The 25628-nt window shown below is 56.5% G+C and overlaps 3 protein-coding genes across 3 annotated transcripts in view; 1 reads left to right on the top strand and 2 right to left on the bottom strand.

The window, feature by feature from the left end:
- Nucleotides 1–216: 216 nt before the first annotated feature.
- Nucleotides 217–5220, bottom strand: SPACDR (sperm acrosome developmental regulator). The gene is made up of 3 exons (XM_077758628.1): nt 4175–5220; nt 3662–3985; nt 217–699 (listed from the first exon to the last, which is right to left on the bottom strand). The coding sequence occupies exons 1-3, from the start codon at nt 4226–4228 to the stop codon at nt 460–462; spliced, it is 618 nt and encodes a 205-aa protein (XP_077614754.1). The 5' UTR covers nt 4229–5220; the 3' UTR covers nt 217–459.
- A 248-nt stretch (nt 5221–5468) lies between these two features.
- On the bottom strand, nt 5469–16185 carry TSC22D4 (TSC22 domain family member 4). Its single transcript, XM_077758822.1, has 8 exons — nt 16166–16185; nt 15851–16108; nt 15416–15559; nt 15054–15069; nt 14279–14830; nt 12011–12177; nt 6538–6586; nt 5469–6151 (listed from the first exon to the last, which is right to left on the bottom strand). Exons 1-8 carry the CDS (start codon nt 16183–16185, stop codon nt 5942–5944), a joined length of 1416 nt encoding a protein of 471 aa, XP_077614948.1. The 3' UTR covers nt 5469–5941.
- Nucleotides 16186–18716: 2531 nt separating this feature from the next.
- Nucleotides 18717–25628, top strand: part of LOC144227217 (neuronal tyrosine-phosphorylated phosphoinositide-3-kinase adapter 1) — a 12685-nt gene continuing 5773 nt past the window's right edge. Inside the window, exons 1-6 of the mRNA XM_077758821.1 lie at nt 18717–18785; nt 20032–20183; nt 21717–22072; nt 22515–24032; nt 24916–25131; nt 25315–25424. Of these exons, the coding sequence (XP_077614947.1) occupies nt 20116–20183; nt 21717–22072; nt 22515–24032; nt 24916–25131; nt 25315–25424 (2268 nt within the window). The 5' untranslated portion in view covers nt 18717–18785; nt 20032–20115. The remainder of the gene's footprint in view (nt 18786–20031; nt 20184–21716; nt 22073–22514; nt 24033–24915; nt 25132–25314; nt 25425–25628) is intronic.

Below are 25628 nucleotides of genomic sequence, written 5' to 3'. Positions count from 1 at the left end.
GCCGTTCTTGGAGGATTGCCGGGGAGAGCTTGGGCTCAGCACCTGGTACGCGGCGGCACGTCGTCTGTAAAGGGGTGCTGCTGCACTCCCGCCTGGCAGGGTTGCCAAAGGCAATTCAGCCCCTAGAGATGGTTTCCGGGTTCGGGCCTAGGGCCTGCATGTGTTGATCCCCACCAATGCCCCCGCGCTCCTCAAGTCCACAAATTACCACGCATATTTACTCGGAAATATCTGATATTTATTTCCCAAACTTTTGATAATTTTTTTTTCTTACAAATTGAAAAAACGGAATGAAGGGGAATTAAGTGGGACCCCATGCCTGGGCTTAGGCTCTCGATGAGAGAGGTGACAGTATGAAAACTTCTCCTCACCCACAGCTCCTGGCCTGGTGCCCTAACCTCTCCTATCAACCTTACCTAAGACTGAGGTGGGGCTTTTTGAGGATGTGGGGTTCCCCCCCTAGAGGGGACTCCGGGCATCCTGTTTCAGGTCCTGAGCCTGAGCCGTGTCAGGCTGGGGACCAGAGTGGGCCCGGATGTGGCGCCGCCTCCGCCTCTCCTGCCTGCGGGCCAGCTGCCGTAGTTGTTTCCGAATGGACCACAGTATCAGGTACACTTCCCGCAGCATCTCAGCCTCTGGCGTCTCCAGTGGGGACCCAGACCTCATTTGGGAGGAAATGGAGGTAGAACTCACAGATGACTATGAAAGAGAGAGAAATGTGCATATGTAAGTACCTTGGTCTAGGGAGAAACTGCTGGTGGAAGCACTGCCTGATAAACAGCAAACGCCTGTCTAGTTCCACATCCTCAATCGGTCACTGCTTCCTTCAGGAAGCCTTCCTAGACTGCACTGGGTGGTCTTTGTCTCCACCCTTGTGTTTGCCCCATCGCACTGCATTTCATACACTATTTGTTCTATGGATCTGCCTGCTTTCAACACTAGAAAGCAAGCTTCTGAAAGACAGGGACCATGTCTGACTCACCGTGGAGTCCTCACTAGGGCATCATGGGGAGGGTGTTCAAATGAAGGACAGGATGGCACCCGATCTCTGTCTCCAGTCCAGAGTTTCCTCCTCACCTCCAAGCCTGTGTATCCCACTGCCTCCTAGATACCTCCGTACAGATGTCCTACCAACATTTCAACTCCTCTTGTCCCAACACTCTAAACTCCTCACTTGGTCCCCTGAGTGTGCTCTTGCTCCTTCATTCTCCATCCCAGTATATGGCTCCAGCCTGCTCTGACTTCTATCTCTCTCCTTTCACCCCGTCATCCAGTCAACCAGCTGGTTCTACAATTCTACCTCTTAAAAAAAGGGAGACAGAGGATCTGAAGCAGGTTCTTTGCTCACAGCACAGAGCCCAATACAGGGCTTGCACTCACAAACCGTGAGATCATGACCTGAGCCAAACCCTTAACCGACTGAACCACCCAGATGCCCCAACAGTTCTACCTCTTAAATATCCTGCCTCCTCTCCTCTAGTCCTTTTCTGACCTGCTCTCTCCACAGGGCAGCCAAGTGAACTTTTATTATTATTATTATTATTATTATTATTATTATTAAATGCTGTAATATTTTTTTCAAGGCCAAAATAACTTNNTCTTGCCACTTCCCTTTTTATATTTTATATAGTTTTAATTTTTTTTTATGTTTTATTTTTTTCTGAGCGAGAGAGAGACAGTGTGAGCAGGGGAGGGTCAGAGAGAGGGAGATACAGAATCTGAAACAGGCTCCAGGCTCTTAGCTAGCTGTCAGTACAGAGCCCAACGTGGGGCTTGAACCCAAGAGATCATGACCTGAGTCGAAGTTGAACACTTAACTGACTGAAGCACCCAGGCGTCCCTATATTTTATGTTTTTTAATTTTTATTTATTTATTGGGGGATGAGGGGCAGAGAGAGAAAGGGAGAGAGAGAATCCCAAGCAGGCACCACACTATCAGTTCAGACCCCAATGCAGGGCTCAATCTCAGGAACTATGAGATCATGACCTGAGCCAAATCAAGAGTTGGATACTCAACCAACTGCACCACCCAGACATTCATAGGCACTTCCTTCTTTAAAATCAAGTTTCTGGGGCACCTGAGTGGCTCAGTCAGTTAAGCATCTGACTTCGGCTCAGGTCATGATCTCAACAGTTCGTGAGTTCCAGCCCCACGTCAGCTCAGAGCCTAAAGCCAGCTTTGGATTCTGTGTCTCCCTCTCTCTCTGACCCTCCCTGGCTCACACTCTGTCTGTCTCTCTCTCTCAAAACTAAAAAAAATTAAAAAGTTTTTTAAATTAATAAATAAAATTAAGTTTCTGACTTTGAGATAATTATAGTCACATGCAGTTGTGAGAAATACCAGAGTCCCCATATACTCTTTACCCAGTTTGCCCTAATAGTAAAATCTTACAAAACCACAGTATAGTATCATAGTCAGGATACTGACGTCCATACAATCCACTGAACTTATTCACATACCCGCCCCCCCTCCACCAGTTGCTTGTACTCATTTGTGTGTGTGTGTTGAAGTCTACCTCATTTTATCTCACATACACAGGTTCACCTATCCGACTGCCACAGTCAACATACAGAACATTTCTATCATCACAAGAATTCCTTCTGTTGTCCTTTTATAACCAACCTACCTCCCTCTTCTAAACCCTAATCTTTGGCAAGCACTAAACCAGGAATCGAGTCCCTATTTCTACAATTTTGTTATTTCAAGAGTGGCATATAATATAAATAGAATCATACAGTATAGATATAACCTTTGGGGACTGGTTGTTTTCACTCAGCCTAATTCCTGAGATTCGTCTACCTTGTTGTTCCCTGTATCAATAATATATTTCTTTTTATGGCTGAGAAATAGTTCACGGTATGGATATCAGAGTTTTATCATTCACCCACCAAAGGAAACTGGAGTTGGTCTGGGCTGTTACAAATAAAGCTGCTAGGAACCTTTCATGTAGAGATTTTTGTGTGCATATAGAGTTTTATTTATCTGGGATAAATGCCCAAGAGTACAATCGCTCGGCATAAGATAATTACATGCTCAGTTTCATAAGCAACTATGAAACCATTTCCAGAGTGGCCACAATATGACAGCAGGCGAGCTTTCTAAATTAAAATCTGGTTGTACGAGGGCTCCCATTGCTTTTAGGGTCAAATCCAAACTCTACAGATGGCCACTCACTCTGCCTTGTACAAGCTGGCCCTTGGCCCTAGGATTGCCCATACCCATCACCTTGGGCCAGCACCTCCCTACCCAGCCCACTTGCTACTCTATCTTCATGGAATGCTCCCCTCACTCCCTCTGCACCCCACCCAAGGCAGGCCCAATTCTTCAGGTCTCAGTATCACCCTCCCTCTTGCTAGGAAGGCCTTCCTTGACTTGCCCCATATCAGGAGGAGATGCCCCTTCACTGGGCTCCCACAGACCACTGACCTCCCGTGCCACACCCTAAGACACTGAACCCACAATGCCTATGACCTTGTCTGTAGCTCCTTTAGTCTGGGTAAATCTTGTTCACCCTGTATCCTCAGTTGACTGCCTCAGTGCCTGGCACTTAGGAAAAGCACACAAAATAAATGCTGAACAAGTGACGGGAAGGGAGAATGAGTCATGGGGGCTCTGGGAGGACAGGAGGACCATTGGGAACCAGGGAAATATGGTGCTGACCTTCCAGCTGCACATTTGCCAGCCGCTCTGCAGGGCCGTGACCATGAGCGTGGAGACAGACTTGACAGCTGTCTGGGGCAGCTGCAGCAGGGATCGGGCCCTACGACCCGGCTCTACCTCAGCCCTATCTGTTGCTTTGGCCAGCTCGCAGGGATCAGCCACCTTGGGGGACTCCTCCATCTTGGAGACCTTAGCCTCTTTGCTGGGCTCAACCAACTTGAAAGTCTCAACCACCTTGGGAGTCTTCTCCACATTCAATACACTCTTCTGGGAATGATGGTGTTCCAAGAAGGTTGACTTAGTTTTTTCTCTCCAGAAGAAAACCTAAGATCCAAGACAGGGAGAGGAAAGACAAAAGAGGGGCACAGTGGTCGGCAGAAAGGCAAGCACAGAAGGTAAGGGACAGTGGGTGTCCCGGCCTCCTCCCCAAATGAGTTCTTGTGACCTAGAGGTCATTGACCCACACCTCAAACCCAAGCATATCATGAGGATGGAACATCCTCTGAAACTCACCCAGCAAGTAATCTTTCGCCAAATCCATCGGAAGAACCTCATAACCACCGCCATTTCTCCCAATACACAAGCACCGAGTAGGGGGCAGGACAAGCATTTGGTACAAAGGGTGGAGGGGAACAGGCTGCAGGCTAGTGGCCACCACCTGAGGGGTCTCTTGGGAGCTTCAAGTGCAGCCAAAAGAAAAAAATGGAGAATCCAAGAGGGAAAGCTTTCACCGACAACTCATCCTAAGTCTTTCCTCCCCTCCCTGAGACAGGGAGAGGAGTCAAAGTGGATGAGAACTCAGAGGAAGGCAGAGTTCTAGCCCATTGTGAGAGCCTACCTGGCCCTGACCCCAACCCCCGAGGCCCTTCCAGGACCCCCGGAGCCAATCCCAGCGCCCTCAGCCCTCCTTCCCCCAGGTCCGGGGAAGGGAAGCTAACATTTATTGAGCACCTGGTACTCACTGGGCATTTCCCATGTATGATGTCATGTAATCATCACAGCTGCCCTTCCGGTAGGTATTACTGTCAGTGCCATTTTGCCCGTGGGGAAGCTGAGATTCAGAAAAAAAACAAAAGAACCTGCCCAAGGTCATGAATGTAGGGAGCCAAGGGATGGGATGTCTGACCTGGGTGGGCCTCCAGTGTTCCACTCTCCACAGGTCCTCTTTAGTCTGGGGTCACTGTGCTCTGAGACAGTGGTTGCTGCTTTCCCCCTTCCCCACTAGGTGGGAGCCTTCTCCCTACCTGTCTCTGCAGCCAGGGACGGGAGCCCAGCCCAGGCTCGCAGGGTGGGGCCTGCTCACCCACAGGGCCGGTCCTCAGCCAGCTGGGGGTGGAAGCCACGGAGGCCGGCCAGGCCCAGGCCTGGCAAGGGCACCGTGTGCCCGGGGAGCCTGGCCCACACCCAGCGCTGAGACAAGGGGCCCATTCAGGGCCCTCAGCCCCACCCCCAAGCCGCTACCGGGATCCAGCCCACAGAGGGGACACACTGGGAAGCTGGGGGTGGATCCTGCACAATTACCAAAGGCCTCATTGTTTCCCTGTCCCCCCAGCACGTGGGCTGACGCCCCCCTTCCCCCCTCCACTCCCTCTGTCTTGCTTGCCTGCCCCTTCCCAGGACCTGAGCCGCTTCCCCACCCTCCCGGCCAACCCCGCTCCACACTTTTTCAACCACTCTGAGCCACATTCAACCTTCCCAGTCTGCACAAGATCTCTAAGGGAGCCCACAGCCTCAGTCGTTCCCCCACAAGTGGAAATGCCACGGCAGGCCCCATCTGGACACAAGCAACGAGATGCCAACATCCAGATTCAAGTTTCTTCGGATTTTTTTTTAATTATACTTATTATTTTAATAACAACCTGAATCCCAGAACTCGCAGACTGTCCATATTCCCTCCCCTGGGCAGAGGAGAGGGGGTACTTTGAGGGAACAAGGCGGGAATGGGGTGTCTGCCAGGGAGACTCCAACGCCCCCAGCCATCTACTGCCAGGGGTCCCAGAACACTGACATCTTGGGAAGGAGGAGGAGGGCTCCATCTAACACCCCATCCTGAAGCCCTCCCTCCTCCATCAAGGCATGGGGATGCCGCAGCTCAGTCCCTGGGCACTAGGGGGAGATTGAGGAAGAGTGGGGCGGGGGGACAAGCCAATTCTGACCCTTCAACTCCCATCCCCAGGGATCAGGAGGCATTAAAGCTGCATAGGAAGAGGGGGCGGGCAGCTGGCACAAGGCCTGGCAGCTGTGGAAGCCCCCAAAGGCACATTGTGAGGGAAGGGAGGCTCAGATGGAGGGCCCATTGGGCGCAGGGGGCCCAAGCCGCGGGACCCCTGAGGAGGGCAGCTGGGCCAGCTGCTCAGGGCTGGCCAGGGCACGCAGCAGTCCATTCTCCTGCTCCAGCGCGGCATTCCGCTCAGCCAGGTCTCGGATCTGCTCCTTCAGCACCTCCACCTCCTCCCGGACCGCAAACATGAGGTGGGACTTCACCAAGTCCTGGGGGCCCGGGACAGGCAAAGGGTCAGGGGTCCCAGGCCACCCTAAGTGCCTGGTGTCTCGAGGGTCTGGGTGTGAGAGATGCCCCTGTTCCCAAATGGAGGACCACAGGAGAAGCAGCAAAGCAGGGGAAGTGGGGGGTGGGGCACAGAGTGGGAAGAGGGGGCAGAGACAAGGTCAGGGCTTGAAAACAGAGATGGGGGCTGGATCACAGACCAAGGGAAATAAAGAGTTCAGGTGGAGAAAGTTGGGGGTGAAGAACCCAAGGTAACATAGCGGGGAGTCGGATAAGGAGCTGGGAATTAGTATTCCCTAATAAGGACAGCAGGGGAGGGGAGCAGGACATGGGAGCTAGGACCACCTGGGACCAAGATGGCTTCTCTTACCATGGCTTGTTCGATCTTGTTGTCAATGCCAACCAGGCTTCCGGAGCCGCTGGAGAGACACAGGGAGATGAGAAGTGAGGGGGAAGAGCAGGTGCCAAGCCTAGTGTCTTGACACCATAGCCGGCTACCTTCCAGGTCCTTCTCAAGAGCAGGCTCTGGCCTCCTCCATAAGCCCCATTCACTGCCTCCCACCCACACCCCTGCCTGTACCTGTGACAGTAGAGAATCAGGGAGAGGAGGGTTTTGTCCATCCCCCGGCGGGGTGAGGGCCGCTGTCCAGGCCCCCCCAGGCCCCGGTGAGATGGGGGTGCAGATGCCCCTCGGATGGGGGATGCTCCCCGAGGAGAGCAAGGAGAGGAGACACAGCCCCTTTTCCGGGGAGGCCCTGGAGCCATCCCCACCACTCGGGTCTCATACGATGACACCAGGGACTTGACAGAGATGCCTGGCTGGGCCATCCCCAAGGGAAAGGGCTTTAGGCAACCCCCAAAGGGAGAGAGCTGTATCAGAAGGACTGCCTGGGGGGCTCAGAGCCCCCCGGGCAGAGCGGGGTCTGGCTGGTGCCAGGCAGGCAGAGAGGAGACAGTGCCTAGGGGGTGCTGGTCTGAAAGATATACACCGCCCCCCAGGGCAAAGCCTGGCTGCTATTGGCTCCTCAGGGACACGGGGACCCCCTCCTACCAACCTCCATGGTGGGCGGGAATTCCCAGACGCAGTCAGTGCCAATGTCCCCTTCTCACCCTGGCACCAATCCCAGAGCAGAGGGAAGGGGGCAGGCTGAGGGAAGTCAGCTGGTGGGCTGGGTCAGGGGAGGGGCTCTGGGGCCAGAGGCCTGGGTCAGGGAGAGATGTGAAGGGTGAGGGACAGCCTGGTCTAGGGAGACCTCCCCCCGCCTCCACCCATCCCGTCCCCTTTGGACTAACACTGGTCTCCCTCAAGCCCTCAGCTCCACTCGGCTGGGATGGGGGGGGTGGTGTTTCGGATATACTTGTCATCTTCCCTGGACTTGTAAGCACCCCCCTACCCCAGACACAAAATCCATATCACGAGTGACCCCTGGGGCCTGGCCAGAGGGTCTCTGAGGGAGAAGAGGAATGGAAAGGTTACCGAAGCAATGAAAACAGAGCCCTGAAAAACAAGGACAGCCTATGGATCTGGAAGCGGGGTCTCAGGTTCGGGGTCTTGGAGGGAACAAAGACTTGAGGGGAGGTGGGAAAGTGAAGGCTGGAGGTGGGACATGGAGAATTGGATCAAGGGTTTTGAGGACCCTTGGGAGTCAATGACAGGGGAGAACAGGTCTGGCTGCAGTTTGTTAAATGGCCACCAGAGGTCGACTCAGGCCTGGCTGAATGGTTCTCAGGGCAGGCTCTGGATCCCTCAAGTCTTGTCCCTCGGAGGCCAAGGGAGACCAAGGGCCTGCACAAGCCTTTCTGCCTTGCCCTGTCCCCCAAGTCTCCTTCTTGTCACCATTCGGGTCTCAGGCTCCTGCTTCATCCCATAGCTCACGACCCACACCTGATCAACCTCTCCCTCAGCCACCTCAGCCCTGGGGCCAGCTCTACACCCAGGCCCCCCCTGTGCTGCAGGATCACCCATGATCCTGTCCTCCAGCTCCCAGCTTTGCCCCTCTCAAAGCGGGTGGTCTCAACATGTGGCATCCTGCACTCCTGTGCTCCCTTTGCAAGCCCTTTCTCCTGATTGTCAGTTCCAACTCACTTCCCTGTGGGGGGAATTAGCACTCAATTCAAGGTGACCCTTGGATGAGGCCCTGCAGCCAGGAAGAGAGCACGAGGGAGCTGGGAATTTTCCATTTCCTGTCCAAGCTCTGGGTGCAGAAGGTGCTGACAGGTAGAGTAACCAAGGGGGTGACCAGGCCTGAAAGAGCAGGACAGGGTGGGATGGGAGAAGGACATCAGGGACTCTTGGGGTTGAGGGGGACAAAACAAGTTTAAGAGTGGAAGGTGAGCCAGCCAGCTGGAGAGCCAGGGCAATTTTCAAGCTATTTCAATCTAAGACACCTGGGTGGAGCCTTGGCCACCACAGGTCACCACCACCACCCCCCTTCCCCAGTACACACAAGACACAGTGAGACCAAAGAGGGGAAGATTCACAGGAATAGGAACACTGGCCTTGCTTGGCAGACACTCAGGTAAAGATGCCAAGTAAGTTGTTTGTTCTTGCCAGAAATAAAGGAATAATACAACAATAAACATTTGTTGGCTGATAGATGACTATCTCCTGTTTGTCTAGTGCTGGAGAGTTTTTGACAGCACTTTCCACTGTCGCATTCTAATGTTAACACTTCAAGGGACCAGGACTCTGGCCGGCAACCCAAACACTCCCTTTGAGAGCGCCTGGAATAAGCAAATGGCAGGCACTGTGTTGGAATTCCTGGGCAGGGCCAGGACCAGGAAGCTTGGAGTTGGCTGGGTGGGATCAGCCCCTACCACAAGCCCAAAAGGCGACTATGTGAATTAGAACAAAATGCCCCTTTATTCAAGACACTTTTTGCCATCTTCCAGAAAACTTGCATGACTTCCAAGTTTTGACGACAATGATTTCAAATGTGAGTGGCGCCCCCTGGGGTTGTGCATGCATAGTATGCACAACCGGGGACTCTGGCTCTGTGGGACCCTTGGGTCCTGGGGCAAGGACAGCCCTAGAGGCTGGTCTTCCTTTTTGAAGGTCAAATGAAACAGCCTCAAAATGAGGACCAGACGAAGAAGCAGGACACCTGGGAGAGGTAGAAAGGTTCTGATTCTGGGGACAAGGGCCAGCTCTACTCCCAGCTATGTTCTGAGGAGCCCGCAGGGGATGGGCCTGAGGCCAACAAAGCGGCATCCGGCTGCCCTCTCTATACTCCCTCCCGGATCTGTGGTGCCTTTGGGGTGGGGACAGGCCAGAGTGTAGGGGGGGTTGGGGTGGGTGGCTCCTTGCCCAGCTTGGGAGAGCTGTCCCTGCCTCTGTCCTGAAGAGAAAGGGCATCCTAGAGAGGGCTGCTCCTCCTCTTCTCTTGGAACATAGGCATCCCAGTAGGAGAGTGGAGAATGTGGCTTTGGGGTCAGACCCAGGCTTTGAATGCAGTCCTGTCACTTAGTAGCTAGGTGACCTTGGGCAGGTTTCTAAAACCTTTCCTGGGGCGCCTGGGTGGCTCAGTCAGTTAAGCGTCCGACTTCGGCTCAGGTCATGATCTCGCAGTCTGTGGGTTCAAGCCCCACGTCAGGCTCTGTGCTGACAGCTCAGAGCCTGGAGCCGGTTTCAGATTCTGTGTCTCCCTCCCTCTCTGCCCCTCCCCCACTCATGCTCTGTCTCTCTCTGTCTCAAAAATAAATAAACTATAAAAAATATTTTTTAAAAAAGAAAGAAAACATTAAAAAAAATAAAAAATAAACAAAACCTTTCTTCTCTGAGTCTCAGTTTCTTCATCTGGAAAGTGGGAGTCATGAGGTTGCTTTAGTGAGATAAGAGGTAGCACCTGACCCAAAGGAGGCACTGGATAAATAAATGTACTTTTTCTTTCCCAAGTCCCTGGGATTCATTACCTATAATGCATGGATCCTCCATGCTGGCCATCTACCCATGCATTCCCTCATCCACCCATCCATTCCCTCATCCACCCATCCATTTATCCATCTATCCACTTATTTAAGCACCGACCAACTGCCAGGCCCTGTTGGGGACATGACAGTTCTTGCCATCCAGAAGCACATAAGCAGTCTGAATTCACCAGGCACCCTCTGTTCTCCCATCCCCAGATTCTGAGATTGGTAGGCATCCCCCAATTCCCCATCTGAGATCCAGGCACTTAACTCCCCAGCCCACTTTCTCTCTTAAAAAGGAGTTTCCACACCACTCAGACCCTGTCCTCCTGCCAGCTCTGGGCACACCAGAGAGGTGAGGTGGGGGCCACATGGCTCATTCCAGGGGGCCAAGGGGGATGGCCCAACCCAATCCTACTGGCCCAGTAGGGTGGGGCAGGAGAGGGGCTGGGCTGGGCCAGAGCCCCAGAGCCTTGGAGTGGAGGAGGATAAAGTGGAGGCTGGGTGCCTGACCGGTCAGACTGGGGTGTGGGGAGGGAGTGGGACAGAGGGAGGGAAGGAGGGGACAAGCCAAAAGAACAGAGCTGAGGAGGCTCCTGGAGGCAGAGCCCTCTAAGAAGGAGAAGTAGGAGGTTGGGCTCTGAAATCAACATGGGTGGGGAAGGACAGGGAGCCCTCATGCCAGGCAACCTCCCAATGGGAGGGAATAAGGGTGGAAAGCTCTGAGAATAGCAGCAACAGGGCCAGGTGACTCGCTCAGCCCTGGCCAACCTCACACCTCACACATTCCTGAGAGCAGGGAGCCCAGAAGCAGCCCTGCTCCACTGTGTCCCTCATTCTCCATGAGCCATCAGGAGGCCCCTTGCTCTCCATCCCACTGGCCTCTGGCCACCCCTTCTCTTTCCTCTCTGCCTCCTGCCTCTCCCCAAGGCCACAAGCCCTTTTCTTTGGTTAAACTTAGTCCCTGATTCTGGGGGTGGCGCCACCGGAGATGGAGACGCAAACAGGCAGGAGAGACTCCCTTCTGGAATAGGTCTGTCTCCCCACCACCCACAAAACTCAAGGCTAAGCCCCACCCCTTATTTCCTTCCAAACAGGAAGTCCCTCCCTCCAGGCCTTGAACAGGAAGTCCCACTCCTCCCTCCAAAATAAAAGTGGTGACTCCCCAGCCTTTCTATCAGTCCACAGCCAGAAGGGAGCTATGTGCCTATCTGACATGCAATTTCGTTCCTCCCTTTTCAGCTTTGCTGACATTCCTATGTTGAAACCTGGCCCTCGAAACAGGAAGTTCTCCCACCGTGCCTCCAAACTGAATGCACTTATTTCCTCTAAAGGGCAAACCCTAGAAGATCTTGCTCTCCTGTGCCTCTTCTGCGCCCCACAGCCATCTTCCCGGGCTATGGCTTGGCGGCGGCAAGGAGGACTCAGCCCTCCTGGTATTCCTAGAGCAGAGAGCAGAACCTCAGGGACGTGCTTTCTTGGCACTAGAAGTCCTAGGATCCTTAAGTAGTGCAGACAGTGTCTAAGGATGTTACCTCCAAAGGCTAGAGTTCCATTCTCCTCAGTAGGGAGAGGGAGGTGGAAACCCAGAGGAGACCCACTCCCTATTCGCCTCTCCAGTGCATTTGCCAGTAAATTCTTAGGGTTGGCCAAATGATCGCTAAATCTGCAAGAGCTCTGGAATTTGACAACAATGACTCCCTTCAAACTCTAAAAAAAAGCCTATGATTTGACAATCCTAAGCCAGGGAGTCCCACCCAGCTCTCTCCACAGGGAGGGAGTGGGTCCCAAGTCAACTTTGCCCAGTGGTTGTGCCCAAGCCAGTTTTCACTGTTGAAGAGGTCCTCTCCAAGTACAACTTGAGGGGAGGACACCTACCAGGCAGTTTCATGCAGTTGACCCAGGAGTTGGGTGGGGACCCAGAGCCCACCTACCTATCATCATCGCTGTCCAGATGGCCACTGATGGCCAGCATGGAGCGGGCCAGGCTGAGGCTCTGGGCTGCCGCTGCTCCAAAGGGGTCTGGAGACTTGTGAACCAGACTGGCATCGGGGAACAAGTAGAGGGCTGGGGAGCCAGGGCGAGAGTCGATCGGGGGCACCTGGAGGCAGAGAGGTAGGAACCATCACGTTAAGCGCAAGAAAAGAACAGGCCACCTTACAACTTGCCTAGTAGTCTTCTTCCTCATCTCTCCCCACATACCTCTGCTCTCTTCCGAGGTCCTGCCCTAAAGCCCCCCTCTCTCGCCCAGCTCTGGTGGAGGCATTAGGCAGGTATCAGAGGCAAGGGAAACAGTGCCCATCCTGAGGACTGGGTGTAAGCAGCTTCCAAAAAGTGGCTCACGGGGTACTAGAAGGCGCTCTGGCCTGCACTCCAGTACCCTTCCACCAGTAGAACCAGGAGCCCCAATCAGAGGCTAGTCAGAGAGTGTCTGGGCTTTCAATCACTGACTTATTAAAGCAACTCAAATGTCACTCCACATCACTGGACTAATGAATTCCACTAAACTGTTCTGTTTGTTTGTTTTTTTATATAGCACCTAATAGTATCTGAAATTAAAGTATTTTTGCCTCCTTGCCGCTAGAAGGTAAGCTCTAGAGGGCAGAGCTTATAGTTTGTTCAATAACTATTTGTAGAATGAATGAATCCTCAGAAACTGGTCCTCCCCATCCCCCCACCCCCCATCCTTTCTAGCCTCTATTCTCAAAGTTCTCAGATTCAGGTGAGGTTCTGCTCCTATGCTGGGCCCTTGGGGTGGGGGGGTGGGGGGTGAGCGGCTGGGTTGCAGAGATGGAGGGAGGCGGAGCCTGGGCATGGACCCACACAGCCCAACAGGCGCTGGGGGTGGCTGCAAAAGGGCGGGGGCCACAGGAACAAGACGCCTCTGTGAGGCCCCAGGAGGCCCCTGCTTCTCGGAAAAGCCAAGAACAGAGAGTCCAGAGTGGTTAGAAGGACAGAGCAGAGGAAGGGGGCCCAGGTGGTGTCCCCCGGCCCTCCTCCCAGCCTCTCTCCTGAGAGAAGGGAGCCAGACTTCAGGATAGGGAAACAGCAGCACAGATGCGTGCACACAGGATGTGGGTTGACGCACAAAGGGGTCTGGAGGCACTGAGGACAGAGGCGAAGGGTCTGTAGGTCCAAGGGAAGCTTGGCCAGGGCTTAATGACACAGAGGGACTGGGGTAAAGGGGCCTTGCTTTGGAAGAGCATGGGGACAGGGCCAGTAAAGGAAACAGCATCTTCTCCCCTGGGGTAGGAACTGACTGAAAGAGCTCAAGAAAAGTAGGGGGCGCAGCATGAGAGATGTGAGCTTGAGGCCAGGAGGGGGTGGGGGAGCCGGTCCTGACCGGTCCTGACAGAGCCCAGACATCCAGTCCCAGGTTATTTTTATACTGTGGTTTGTGCCCAAGGCCAGGAAGGGGGGAAAGTTCTCATTCTCACACTCCCTGCCTTTTCTTCTGCAGTCCAAGGTGTTATTTTCTCCTTCAGGACAGACACATCCATCCCCCACACCCTTGGCTGCCCACCCCCACCCCAGGGACCCAAGCATCCTGCCCCCCAGCCCAGACTTGTTCCTCTTTTGGAGACAGGAAGCAGAAAAAGCAAAGGATTTAACTCTCTCTGGGCTGCTTCCTGCTTCTCTCCCACTCCCCAATGGCCACCCCCAGTTACAATCATAGTAGAGGGGCCAAGATGCAGGGCCCCGAGACACACAGGGAGACTTACAGCGGGAGGACTACTTTTTACCCCTCCCTACCAACCTTGGCAGCTCCTCTCCCAGAGGCCCAAGCACCCAGCCCCACCTGGGACCTCCACCCTCAATGTCTGAAACCAGAAGGGGGGAAACCAGGACAGAAGGTAAGGGCCAAAGTGAGGAGACTACATCTCTGTGATGGAGAGACAGAACTGGGCTATATGGAAACAGAGACCTGGGCCAAAGGTAACAAGTTAAAGGCTATAGAGAAAGAAAGAAGGTGCAGAATGTAGGGGAAGAGGGAGCCTGAGAAGGAAAAGGCTGTGTGAGGAGTAGGAAGGGCTTCCCAGGAAAAGGGCAGGAAGAGAAAAGAGAGGCTACCTGATGTGACAGACAAGTGGGGAGAGGGTGGTTTGAAGGTGGAGACAGGAAGGCCCAGGCTGGAGGCCCAGGCTGAGATGGGCAAGCACCACCCCTCAGGTGTCTCCCCCACCCCAGAACCCAGCTCTTACCTGCCCCATCTCCTCTGGAGCAACCAACTCCATCCTCAGCCGCAGGGCTCCATCCTTCGACCGGGACAGCAGAGGGGTCCCTGTTGCTGAGCCCCCAGCCTCCACTTCCACCCTCAGGGAGGGCAGGGGCGTGGCAGCCCGGGTCGTGCCGGCGCTATCCCCAGTCCTAGGCTCTGGGGGGCGCTGTTGGGGTGGGGAGGCAGACAGTGGGGGTGTCTCCACCTTGGCCTTGCCAGGCACTGCCAGCTGGCCCAGCCCCCCGGTTAAGGAGCGGGCCTGAGGTCCAGGGGAGGTGGGGGGCGGACGGAGCCAGGAGGTGGGGCCCTGAGACAGGCCTGGCTGCGGGGTTGGGGCACCCAGGCCCAAGCTGGCCAGCTCCAACCTGGAATCCAAAGATCTGCCCCCAGTGCCTCCCGAAGCCCCTCGAACTCCTTCCAGGAGCCGGCCAAAGCCAGGGGGCTCCAGGTCTCTCTCATAAACATCCACACACGTCCAACGGCCTCGGCGGTAAGGCTCTCCCAGGCCGTGGGGCAGCTTTACCACCCGGAAACGCTACTCTTCTTCTTGCCCCCACTCATGGTCCCTGGGGCTAGGACTCGGCCAAGGTGGGCGGGGGTGCAGCTGGGGCTCCTTGAAGGGGCTCAGGCACCCCTGGAACTGGGGGGCCACATGGCGGGGGCATCAGGGCNGAGTTTGCAAACTGGAAAGAGAGAGAGAGAGAGAGAGAGAGAGGGAGGGAGGGAGAGAGACTGTGAGAAACCAGTGGGCAGGCCACCTCTGGGGCTTCCTCTCTGGGGAGCAGAATGGGGGAGGAAGGGGAAACCGCCAGAAACCCAGAGACAAAGAGACGGGCAGAGACGAAAGAGACCAGGAGATCCCAGCCGTCCCACGGGGTAGGAAGGGGCAGCCCAGACCCAAAGTTGGGCATTTCTTGCCTGGGATTCAAACTCGCAGGACCGAGTCACCCGAGGGCGGGGGACTCCAGGGCCTCGGTTGAGCAGGGGTGAAGCCGTTCCTCAGCCTGGCCCCGCCGCTGAGAGGCCTTTGCTGGGTGTCCGGCCCCGGCACCCAGCTCCCCCATCCCTGGGGCAGGCCCTGCCCCGCTGCCCCAGCGCCCCGCCCAGCCCAGAGCCCTACCTCTCGGCCTCGGCCACCGAGCTGGGCCAGGGGTCCCGGCCGCCTAAGATGTCGGGCTGTCCTTCCCCTGGGGCCTCTTGGCCCCAGCAGCGCGGGGGGCGCAGGCGGGAATCAGAGGCTGTCCAGTTCTCTTCGGGGGCCGCACTTTGCCCCACAAGGCATCTCAGTAAAAGTTTGCTCTCCGGAAAAGAAGGATTCCCCCGCCTCCTTGGCGGAGCCCAGGCGCGGCCTCTGAAGCCCCAAGGGTCTCCGGACCGGTGCGGGAAGAGGCGGCTCTGCCCCCGGATCCTCCAGGTGGAGCCGCCTGAGTGGTTGGGGCGAGTGGGTCTCCCAAATCTCCTCCGCGTGGCACGGCTGGGTCTCTCTCTGCTTCTCGGCTCCTCTCGTTTCTGTCTCTCTGCCTTTCTCTTTCTGGGCTGTTGACAACCCCCACACCAGGAAGTCCTGCCTCCTCGGGCCTGCTGACTGCTCCTCTCCTCCTCCTCCTTCCCCTCTTCCTCCCCTTCCTCCGCCCTCACTGCCTCCTGGGGCTCCCGGCCAGCTGGCCCGGGGCCAGGCCTGCCAGCACCGCTGCTGGTGCAGTTGCTGCTGCTGCGGCGGCGGCGGCGGCTGCGGCTGCTCCCGGGGCCCCCCGGAACGGGCTTAACCCCACACCTGCTGGGCCCTAGCCCAGCGCTTCCTCGGAGGGAGGGGCTGTGGAGGGCGGAGAGAAAGGGGAGGAGCTTGTGGGCAGGCCAGGGATTCCCTTACTTGTAGGCACTTGCTGCCATTGGCTTACCGATCCACGCAAGAGTGGGAAGGAATTTACTGGGGACTCTACTTGGTGCCTGCCACCCCATGAACACCCAGTAATGTTTGGGTGCTGCTGCAATTGTTAATGTCGTATCTTTACCGGCTTTCACAGTAACGGTATGAGGAAGGTCCTGTTACCCTTTTCTGTCCTTATTTTAAAACGTGGATTATTATGACAATCTGCAAACATACCCCCAAGTAGAGAGAGCGTGATATAGTCCCAGGTACCCATCATGCAATTTGCACAATGATCAACTCGCAACCAACCTTGGTTCATCTATACTCCCAATATCTTTTGTTGCATTGTGCTGGAGTAGTTGAACCAATCCCAGGCACTGTTAAGGCACCCTTTTTCGATGTGGATATTAAGACCCGGGAGGTTCAGAAAGGCTGTCAGTGGTACATCTGGGACATTCTGCACACTCAGGTGTGCCCTTGTCTGGCCCCCACATGGAGAAATAAAGATGTGCTCAGAAAGGTGCTGACTTGCACTTTCTCTCCAACCCTGGTCACATACACGTATGTGCATGTGTACACACTGTCACCCACAGAGACGCACCTGAAGACAAACCCAGCAGGCCCAAAGCACCTCATCTCTCCCATCCCCTCCCTCCTTTGCCATGGAGAGTCCACACACACGCATGAAGGACTGTATGCTTGGTGTGAAAAAACAACCCCCCAACCGTCATTTTCTCTTTTTTGGCACACTCAGTCAACAAGCTGAGTAAAAGCAGTGTCTAACACACATCTGCCTTCACTCTTGGGCTCAGAAGGAAATGGATTCTGATTCATTTTGGTCAAACAGACTATTCTTGAGCACGTTGAAAATTCCTCATTATTGGTTGGCTTTACATAGTTTTCTCATGGATTTTCAAAACAGTCCTGGGCTAAGCTCCAGGGTTTAAGCTCCAGAGTTTCTGCCGAGGAAACAGGCTCCTGGGCATTCGGTTATCTGCCCGAGGCCGGGGAGCTAGTATTTGATGGCATGGAGACCAGGATTGGCTGACACATCCCTCCTTCTTCAGCTTGAGCTCATGGAAATTTTTAACCATTCTTCAGGGTTAGGAAAAAACAAAATAATGCCTCCTGCCTCCACGTTTATATATTTATTCTGTATTTCTTTATTAAAATGCATCTGCACTCTGCCTCTCTCCCTTCATGGTAGCATTGGCCACCACAGCCAGGTCCCAAGTTCTTCCAGGTCCTGAGGCCCAGGAAGCAGCCTCCCACACAAGACCCCCACCCCCCAACTCTCTCCCCTTTGGCAATATTCAGAACACCGCCCTGCTGCTCCGCCCCCAGATCCTCCTTCCTTCAGCGCTGACTCGCTACAAACTTCAAAATTTATCTTTGGACCCTCCCTTTCCCACCAACTCAGACACTCAGCGTCAACTTGGACTCCTCCGCGTCTACAGGCCCTGGGACATTGCTGGTCTCGACGCAAGTGTTTATTGCATGAATACATTCACATTAAGGTGTAAACGTGAAAAGACTTTTTATTTTAATGGGTTACCTTTTGAGGGGGGTAATAATAGCCCTTTAATGTATTTTACGACTTACAGAGTTCCTTATATTAATTATTTTGCTGTCCCCAACAACCTTACGAAGGTAAATACGTGATGAGGCATCTCTCAGAGAGGTTGTGTGATTTGCCCAAAGCCACACAGCACATCTGCAAACATTTGCCATTTAAAGTAACGTGCACAGGTTCCGGAAATTAGGGGTGGATATCTTTCGGGGGTCCATCTGTCGGCCACTTAGGAGTAGAACCCAGGTCTTCTTGCAACTAATGTGTGGCAAAGGGATTTCCGAGTGAGGATTCCTCGGAGCTGAAGAGAAAGGTGATGGGCTGAAGAGGGGGGGCGCGAGGTCGCTACCTTGGGCAGCCGCCTCGACCGCACCCGGACCATTGCTCTGGTAGTCCCAGTCAGAGGTAAACCCCCAGGGCACCCAAGACGTGGCGCTGCCGCGGAGTCAAAGGTTAGTGGAAGGATGACTGGGCGGCGGGGGCGGACTGGCGGAAGCCTTTGAGCCCAGGCTGTGAAATGAGGTCCGGGCGCCCAGAAGGCTACAGGGATACGCGACCAGCTCCAAGACAGTCAGCTTCGGTGCTCCCCGCGCATCTGGGGGGCGGCAGGAAGATGGGGCGCAGAGCAGGGAGCCCGCCCCCTGCCGGGCAGAAACGCGGAGGGTAGGGCTCGCGACTCTCCGAGCCCCTCGTCCCGGAAAGCGGCACCCCCTGCCGGCCTCATGGCCTCACTGCACTCAGGGCCCCGCAGCCGCAGCCTCGCCCCGGCCCGACGCGGGGTGCGCACCGGGAAGCGCCGGGCGCGCACCGGGTACGCGCGGGGGTGCAGGACCTGGGCTGCCACCTGGGGGCGCCGCTACGCGCTGCGCCCCACTTCGCTCCGCCGGGGCCTTGGACACCGAGCCGAACACCGCCCAGCCGGGCAGGGGCCGAGGGGCGACGAAGAGCGGACGCCTNCTCCCCTCCCCCCGGTCTCTCTCTGTCTCTCCTCCTCCCTCCTCCTGCTCCGGGCGGAGCCCGGCATGGGGGGGCCGGCGCCCGGCAGGCCAGGTACGGTGATGTGGAAATTGGGGAGCCTTGGTGCGGGGAGGTTTGATGGGGGGACAGGGAGTAGTGAGGATTGGCGGGGCGAGAGACGGAGAAACCCAGGGTAGCAGGACAAGGGGAAGGGGAGGGGTGCCCGGGAACCTGGGGCCCTTGGATGGAGAGGGGAATGAAGCCACCAGGTTTGGAACAAACAGGGAAGGGAGAGGACGGCAGTGAGGAGGGGCGCCTAGGAGGAGAGGTGAGGCCGACGGCGAAAAGGAGAGTGTGTTTGGGGGGGAGGGAAACCAAAACAGGTATGGAGGCCGCAGCTCAGAAGGGAGCTATGGGGCTAGCCTGGAGACACCCTCCTCCCCTCCCCCCGCGGTGGGATTGAGGGCAGGGACTGGAAGAGGAAAGCCGGGAGCCTCCCAGATCCTGGAGAAGGAATAAGGTGATTTGGGCCATCACGTAGAGAGGTGGAGACGGTCACCGAGGGGCCAGGGTTGCAGGAATAGGGATGGACCGTGGCCCGGGCCCAGGAAGAGGACTGGAAGGGGGAACTGCTCGCAGGGAATGGAAATAGATGTTTAGTAGTATTGTAGATACCCAACTTGGAGTGCCCCCTCCCCTTCCCCAGCATCCCCACTCCGTCCTCATGACACCCCCTGCCTCAGGGCCCAAGAGGGGGTGGGGATTCTGACTGTCTCCCCCTTCCCCAGTGGGGTGCAATGTACGCAAATAGGCCCCAGCATAACTCCTTGTCTGTAGGTATGTCCGGTTCTGTGTAGCCGATCTGTGTGTGTCTGGAGATCTGTGTGTGCTGTGGGTGTGTCGGGGGTGTTTATGTCTGTGTGTGTCTGCCTGATCCTAGGTTGTGTTTACCCCTGCTGATCTATGTGTCTGGTCCTCTGTTTGTAGATATGGGTTCTGTGGCCTGGTGGTTTGTGTGTTTGTGTGGCTGTGGGGTTGCTGTATATTTGTGGGGCCTGTCTGTGTGGTAGATTGGGATGTATTTACAGGATGGGAATCTGTGTCGAGCTCATCTCTCCAGGATGTGTGTTTGTGGCTCTGGACACCTTTGTCAAGGTGTGTGACTGTACACATGTCCTTCTGTGTCTGTCTATGAGTCCTAGAGGCAGTGTTGGGTTTTCTGTGCTTCCATCTGTTTTCCACTCTCTGAGGACCCAAGTCACATCTCCGCTTCTTTCTCTCTCTCTCTCTGTNCCACCCACCCCCCCATCTTCCTTTTTTTCTCCCCATCTCCACCAAGTGGATCCGGGACCCAGGGAGGGCCGCCCCCCGGGCCTGGTGGCGCTGAGCAGGGCCCCCCAGCCCCCACCTCCTGCCCCACGACATGAACCTCCTCTACCGAAAAACCAAGCTGGAGTGGAGGCAGCACAAGGAGGAGGAGGCCAAGAGGAGGTAAGGCTGCGATCCCAGATTGCCCTCTGGGGTGTCCCACACCTCTGCTTCCCTGGTGGCTGGGCCACATCCCTCTGTCCTTCCTGGCTCCAACAGCCTGGTCATGAGTCTGATCTTAGCTCAGTACAGAATTGCTGGAATTGCATACACCCTGTCCCCACCCTGCTCCTGGCTCCTGGCTCCAGCCCTTGTCTTGGCCTCGTTGGGGGCTTCCAGCTCAGGAGCACCCTGTTGGCTCTTCCCCACCCCTGGAGGCCCGAGTCATTCCTTCCTGACTCACCTCTGGCCTCTAGTCTCCTCCTTTCTGTCAATGTGGAGCTGGCTCCAGGCACCCCTGTCACCTGACCTTGGTAGGGGCAGGCCCTGCTACCCTCATGATCCAGGGACAGGGTCATTTGAGGGGCACCAGAGAAGATCCGTTTGGCCCCGTCTCAGCCTCCTCTGCTGGGGGAGGTGAGGGGCCTAGCGACAAGATTGTGTGTGTGCGTGCGTGTGTGTGTGTGTGTGTGTGTGTGTGTGTTGGGAGACATGAAGGCTGGGCCCTGCAGAAGAGCCAGGGCTGGGGACCTCTTCCTGCTTGCCCTCTCTCCTTGCCCTCCTGGGGACCTGGATCCCGGCCTCTCCCCTCCCGCTCCCCTCTCTCTTCATTCCCATTGACTACACAGCCTCTTGGAGCCTGAGTCAGAGCCACCTCCCTGCTCCCTTCTCCCTCCTTGAAACTGTGGAGTTTAATTCTTGTTGTTAATTAGATTAATCAGAGCTATGACTGCAGTGATCTCTCCCTAATGAAGGGTTAGTAGACAGGGCCTTAATGAGAGCCCACCCCACAGTGGCTCTCCCCTCTTCCTTGCCTGCTGCCCCTCCTTTCACTCACACAGAAGCTCAGGGACAGTGAAAGGGAATGGGGGTGAGCCTGGGAGGTTGACAGAAAGGACAACACCGAGGGAGAGGAAGAGAGAGGGGAAGGGAGGAAAAGGATCAGCAGGAGGCTGTTCTGACGATGCGGCTGTATGGCCTTCATCTGGGAATGGAGACGCGGTGTGATGTGGGAGTGCAGGCCGCGGTAGCCAGACGTGACAGGAGGCCAGAGGCCAGGTGTGGGCCAGCGTAAGCTTGGGAGGAGCAGGGCCAAGGTGGCAGGTGTATGTGCCAGATGGGGCTGTGCCTGTGCATGCATCTCTCTACCTGCGCATGAAGCCGTCCACATGAGTGCGTGTGCCAGATATGCCCAAGCTGGGATCACATAGCTCCAGCCATACTCCCCTGCACACATGCTCATCCGTTCTCTCATCCCTGCTCTCCTCTCCTCCCCAATTTCCTTGTCTTTTTTAAAGCCTAGGGATTCTGCCTGAAGTTTCTAGTTTAGTACCCTGGACTTTCGGGTAGCCTCCTGTCCCCACTCCAGGCCCCTTCCTCCTCTTCCTCCTCCTCCTCCTGGAAAGCCACAGGGTTGCACACCCCTCTTAGGGTAGAGGAGGGGGAGGCCCAGGCCTGAGGCCCAACCTTTGTTCCATCTTGGCTTTCTCTCCCCAGCTCCAGTAAGGAGGTGGCCCCTATAGGCCCCGCCGGGCCCGGGGCCGGCCCAGGGCCTGGGGTCCGTGTGCGGGACATCGCTTCACTGCGCCGCTCCCTCAGGATGGGCTTCATGACAATGCCAGCCTCCCAGGAGCACACCCCCCACCCCTGCCGCAGCGCCATGGCCCCACGCTCACTCTCTTGTCATTCAGTGGGCAGCATGGACAGTGTTGGGGGTGGGCCTGGGGGGGGAGGTGGCGGTCTCACAGAGGACAGCAGTGCCCGAAGACCCCCTGCCAAGCCACGGAGACATCCCAGCACCAAGCTCACCATGGCAGGGTCAGGGGCAGAGATGCCCCCTGGCAAGAAAGCAGGTGAGATATCCCCAATCCTCACCAGGAGCTGGGAGGATCCATTCCAGGCCAAGAGAGGCCTACAGGGGAGGAGGGTTCATTCAGGGAAGGACCAAGGAAATGGAAGGTTCCATTCTCAGAGGGAGTGTGGGGGGGGGGTAATTTCTTTTTGGAAGGGTCTGAGATGAACCATTCAAGGGTAGGGAAAGCTCCCTGAAAAGCCCATTCATGGGATGAGGGTGGAACAGAATTTAGGGTGGGAACCGCAGATTCTGGGGAGTTCATCAGAAGGATGATAGAGCTGGCTGGTAAAAAAGGAACCCATGTGTTTAAAGTTGAGGAATGTGGGGAAAATAAAGAGGCAGATACATCCTTGGAGATGGGGTAAGAGATGAAAAGGGTCTGCCCATATCCTTCCCCCACTAAGAACCCAGTTTATTTTTCTCTTTCCCATTCTACCCAGGCTCACAGAAGCCAACCCCAGAGGGCCGAGAGTCCAGCCGGAAGGTTCCTCCACAGAAGCCCAGGCGAAGCCCCAATACTCAGCTTTCTGTCTCCTTCGATGAGTCCTGCCCCCCAGCCCCCTCTCCTCGAGGGGGGAATCTGCCCCTTCAGCGCCTCAGTAGGGGGTCCTGCATAGCTGGGGACCCTGAGGTGGGTGCCCAGGAAGAGGAGCCCGTGTACATTGAGATGGTGGGGGATGTCTTCAGGGGAGGAGGGCGAAGCGGAGGGGGCCTAACTGGACCCCCTCTTGGGGGTAGGGGCCCGACCCCTCCAGCTGGCGCCGATTCGGACTCAGAGGAGAGCGAGGCTATATATGAGGAGATGAAGTACCCTCTGCCTGAGGAGGCAGGGGAAGGCCGGGCCAATGGGGCCCCTCCATTGACCGCAACCTCCTCGCCACACCAGCCTCAGGCCCTGCAGCCCCACACCCACCGCCGGCCAGCTTCAGCCCTCCCAAGCCGGAGGGATGGGACACCTACCAAGACCACTCCTTGTGAAATCCCCCCGCCCTTCCCCAACCTCCTCCAGCACCGTCCTCCACTCCTGGCCTTCCCCCAAGCCAAGCCTGCTTCCCGAACCCCTGGTGATGGGGTCTCGAGGCTACCGGTCCTCTGCCACTCGAAGGAGCCAGCGGGCTCCACCCCAGCTCCCCAAGTGCCTGCCCGGGAGCGGGAGACGCCTCCCCCACCGCCTCCGCCTCCTGCTGCCAACCTGCTGCTGCTGGGACCCTCGGGCCGTGCCCGGAGCCACTCAACACCGTTGCCACCCCAGGGCTCTGGCCAGCTCCGGGGGGAGCGGGAGCTCCCCAACTCCCACAGCATGATCTGCCCCAAGGCGGCAGGGGCGCCGGCAGCCCCTCCTGCCCCGGCCGCCTTGCTCCCTGGCCCCCCCAAGGACAAGGCTGTGTCTTACACCATGGTGTACTCGGCAGTCAAGGTGACCACGCACTCCGTCCTGCCAGCTGGTCCACCCCTGGGTGCTGGGGAGCCAAAGACGGAGAAGGAGATCTCAGTCCTCCACGGGATGCTGTGCACCAGCTCAAGGCCCCCAGTGCCTGGGAAGTCCAGCCCCCACAGCGGGGCCATGGGTGCAGCGGCTGGGGTCCTCCACCACCGTGGCTGCCTGGCCTCCCCACACAGCCTTCCGGACCCAACTGCAGGCCCCCTGACTCCCCTCTGGACCTACCCAGCTGCAGCAGCTGGGCTCAAGAGACCCCCTGCCTATGAGAACCTCAAGGCTGGGGGGGTGCTGAATAAGGGCTGTGGATTGGGGGCCCCATCCCCCATGGTCAAGATCCAGCTTCAGGAGCAAGGGACCGATGGGGGTGCCTTTGCCAGCATCTCCTGCGCCCATGTCATCGCCAGTGCAGGGACACCAGAAGAGGAAGAAGAGGAGATGGGCGCCACGACATTTGGGGCAGGCTGGGCTCTGCAGAGGAAGGTCCTGTACGGAGGGAGGAAGGCAAAAGAGCTGGACAGTGAGTGAGGGGTAGGAATTTGGGGGTGGGGGACTGGGGATGCCCACGATGATGTCAGAGAAGTGATGGAAGGGTTATTTGGAAGCCACAACCCATTGTCCTGAAGTGGGAAGTTCTCAAAAGAGACCAAAGAATAAGGGCATGCAAGAGACTGAGGGGACAGAGTCCCCACATGTGCGCTGGAGGGGCAGGAGGATCTGCAATGGGGAGGCTTCCTCCTGCCCCATCCTGCTCTACTCCCTGCCCTTCCCTTTGCTAGGCTGCAGGGGTGTGTGTGAGTGTGCGCACACTAGGAGCTAAACACAGCTGCCTCCCAGCTGTTGCCATGGCAACCCATCCAGACAGGAGGGAGAGGAGAGGGAGGCCCCTACCGTTGCCTGGCAACGAAATGCTCTGCCAGGCCTCCTCTCAGAGCTGAGCTTAGTTCACTTGCAACCCTTCCCCCAACAACCTCCCCCTTTCCACTTCCTGGCTCAGGATTTGGGATCCCCCCCACACACACTCCTGGGGAAGACCAGGGCTCCTGGTTTCTGTTTCAGATGGTGGCCATTCTGGCCCTATCAGTCTGCAGGGGCTCTGGGACTAAAGCTAGGGCAGGGGAGACCCCTTTGACCACAGAAAAGGGTTTGACAACAGCAATATCTGTGATTCTCAGCCCAGGGATGGTACCAGTGGGTGGAAGGGAAAGTGACAGTATTGGGGTCCCTCCTGTGTGTGTGTGTGTGTTTGGGAAGTGTGAAGTAGAGTCCCTGCCATCCCAGCTGTGACTTGCAAAGGGGCAGTTACTTCTGGTCCCTGCATGCCATAGTGTGTGTTGCTGGAGGGACAGCAAAACCCTTCCCGTGTGTAGGCACTGAGCTCCCCTTGTCATCCATCCCAGCAGAGATCGAGGATGGCGCCCGGGCCTGGAACGGCAGTGCCGAGGGTCCAGGCAAGGTGGAGCGTGAGGACAAGGGCCCTATGGCATCAGGGATCCCAGTGAGGAGTCAGGGGGCAGAGGGCCTGCTGGCCAGGATCCACCATGGAGGGGACCGAGGAGGGAGCCGCACAGCGCTGCCCATACCATGCCAGACGTTTCCTGCCTGCCACCGCAATGGAGGTGACACCCTGCCCACACCCGGACGCAGATGGGGCTGGACGGGGGAAACCTCTCTGGGTCCATGTCCTAGGCCCTCCATTTTAATACTGAATGTCCATCCCCTTTTCTCCTCTGCTATCTGGGAACTTCGGGAAGATAACCTGGACTCCCCTACCCCTCCTCACTTCTCATTTTCCACCTCAGACTTCACAGGAGGCTACCGCCTGGGGCGCTCTGCCTCCACCTCTGGAGTCCGGCAGGCCGCGCTCCACACCCCTCGGCCCTGCAGCCAGCCTAGGGATGCCCCAAGCCAGGTGAGGAGGAGGACAGAGTTGGGTTTTCTTTTTATTGGTGAAGGAGCAGGCCGGGAAGAAAGCCTAGGTATGGAAAGAAAAGTAGGAGGTCAGGTTGGGGCTGGCACAGACTAATAGAGGTCCAAAGGAGAGTTGGGGCAGGGGTCGCGGGGGGGCGGCGGCGATCCCCAAAAGGGACTGTATTAGATGTATAGCCAGGCAGAA

Source organism: Crocuta crocuta, unplaced genomic scaffold (genome assembly GCF_008692635.1).
Source record: "Crocuta crocuta isolate KB4526 unplaced genomic scaffold, BGI_CrCroc_1.0 scaffold273, whole genome shotgun sequence".
Lineage (NCBI taxonomy): Eukaryota > Metazoa > Chordata > Mammalia > Carnivora > Hyaenidae > Crocuta > Crocuta crocuta.
Note: the sequence above shows the minus strand (reverse complement) of the source record. Positions and strands in the feature narration are given on the sequence as shown.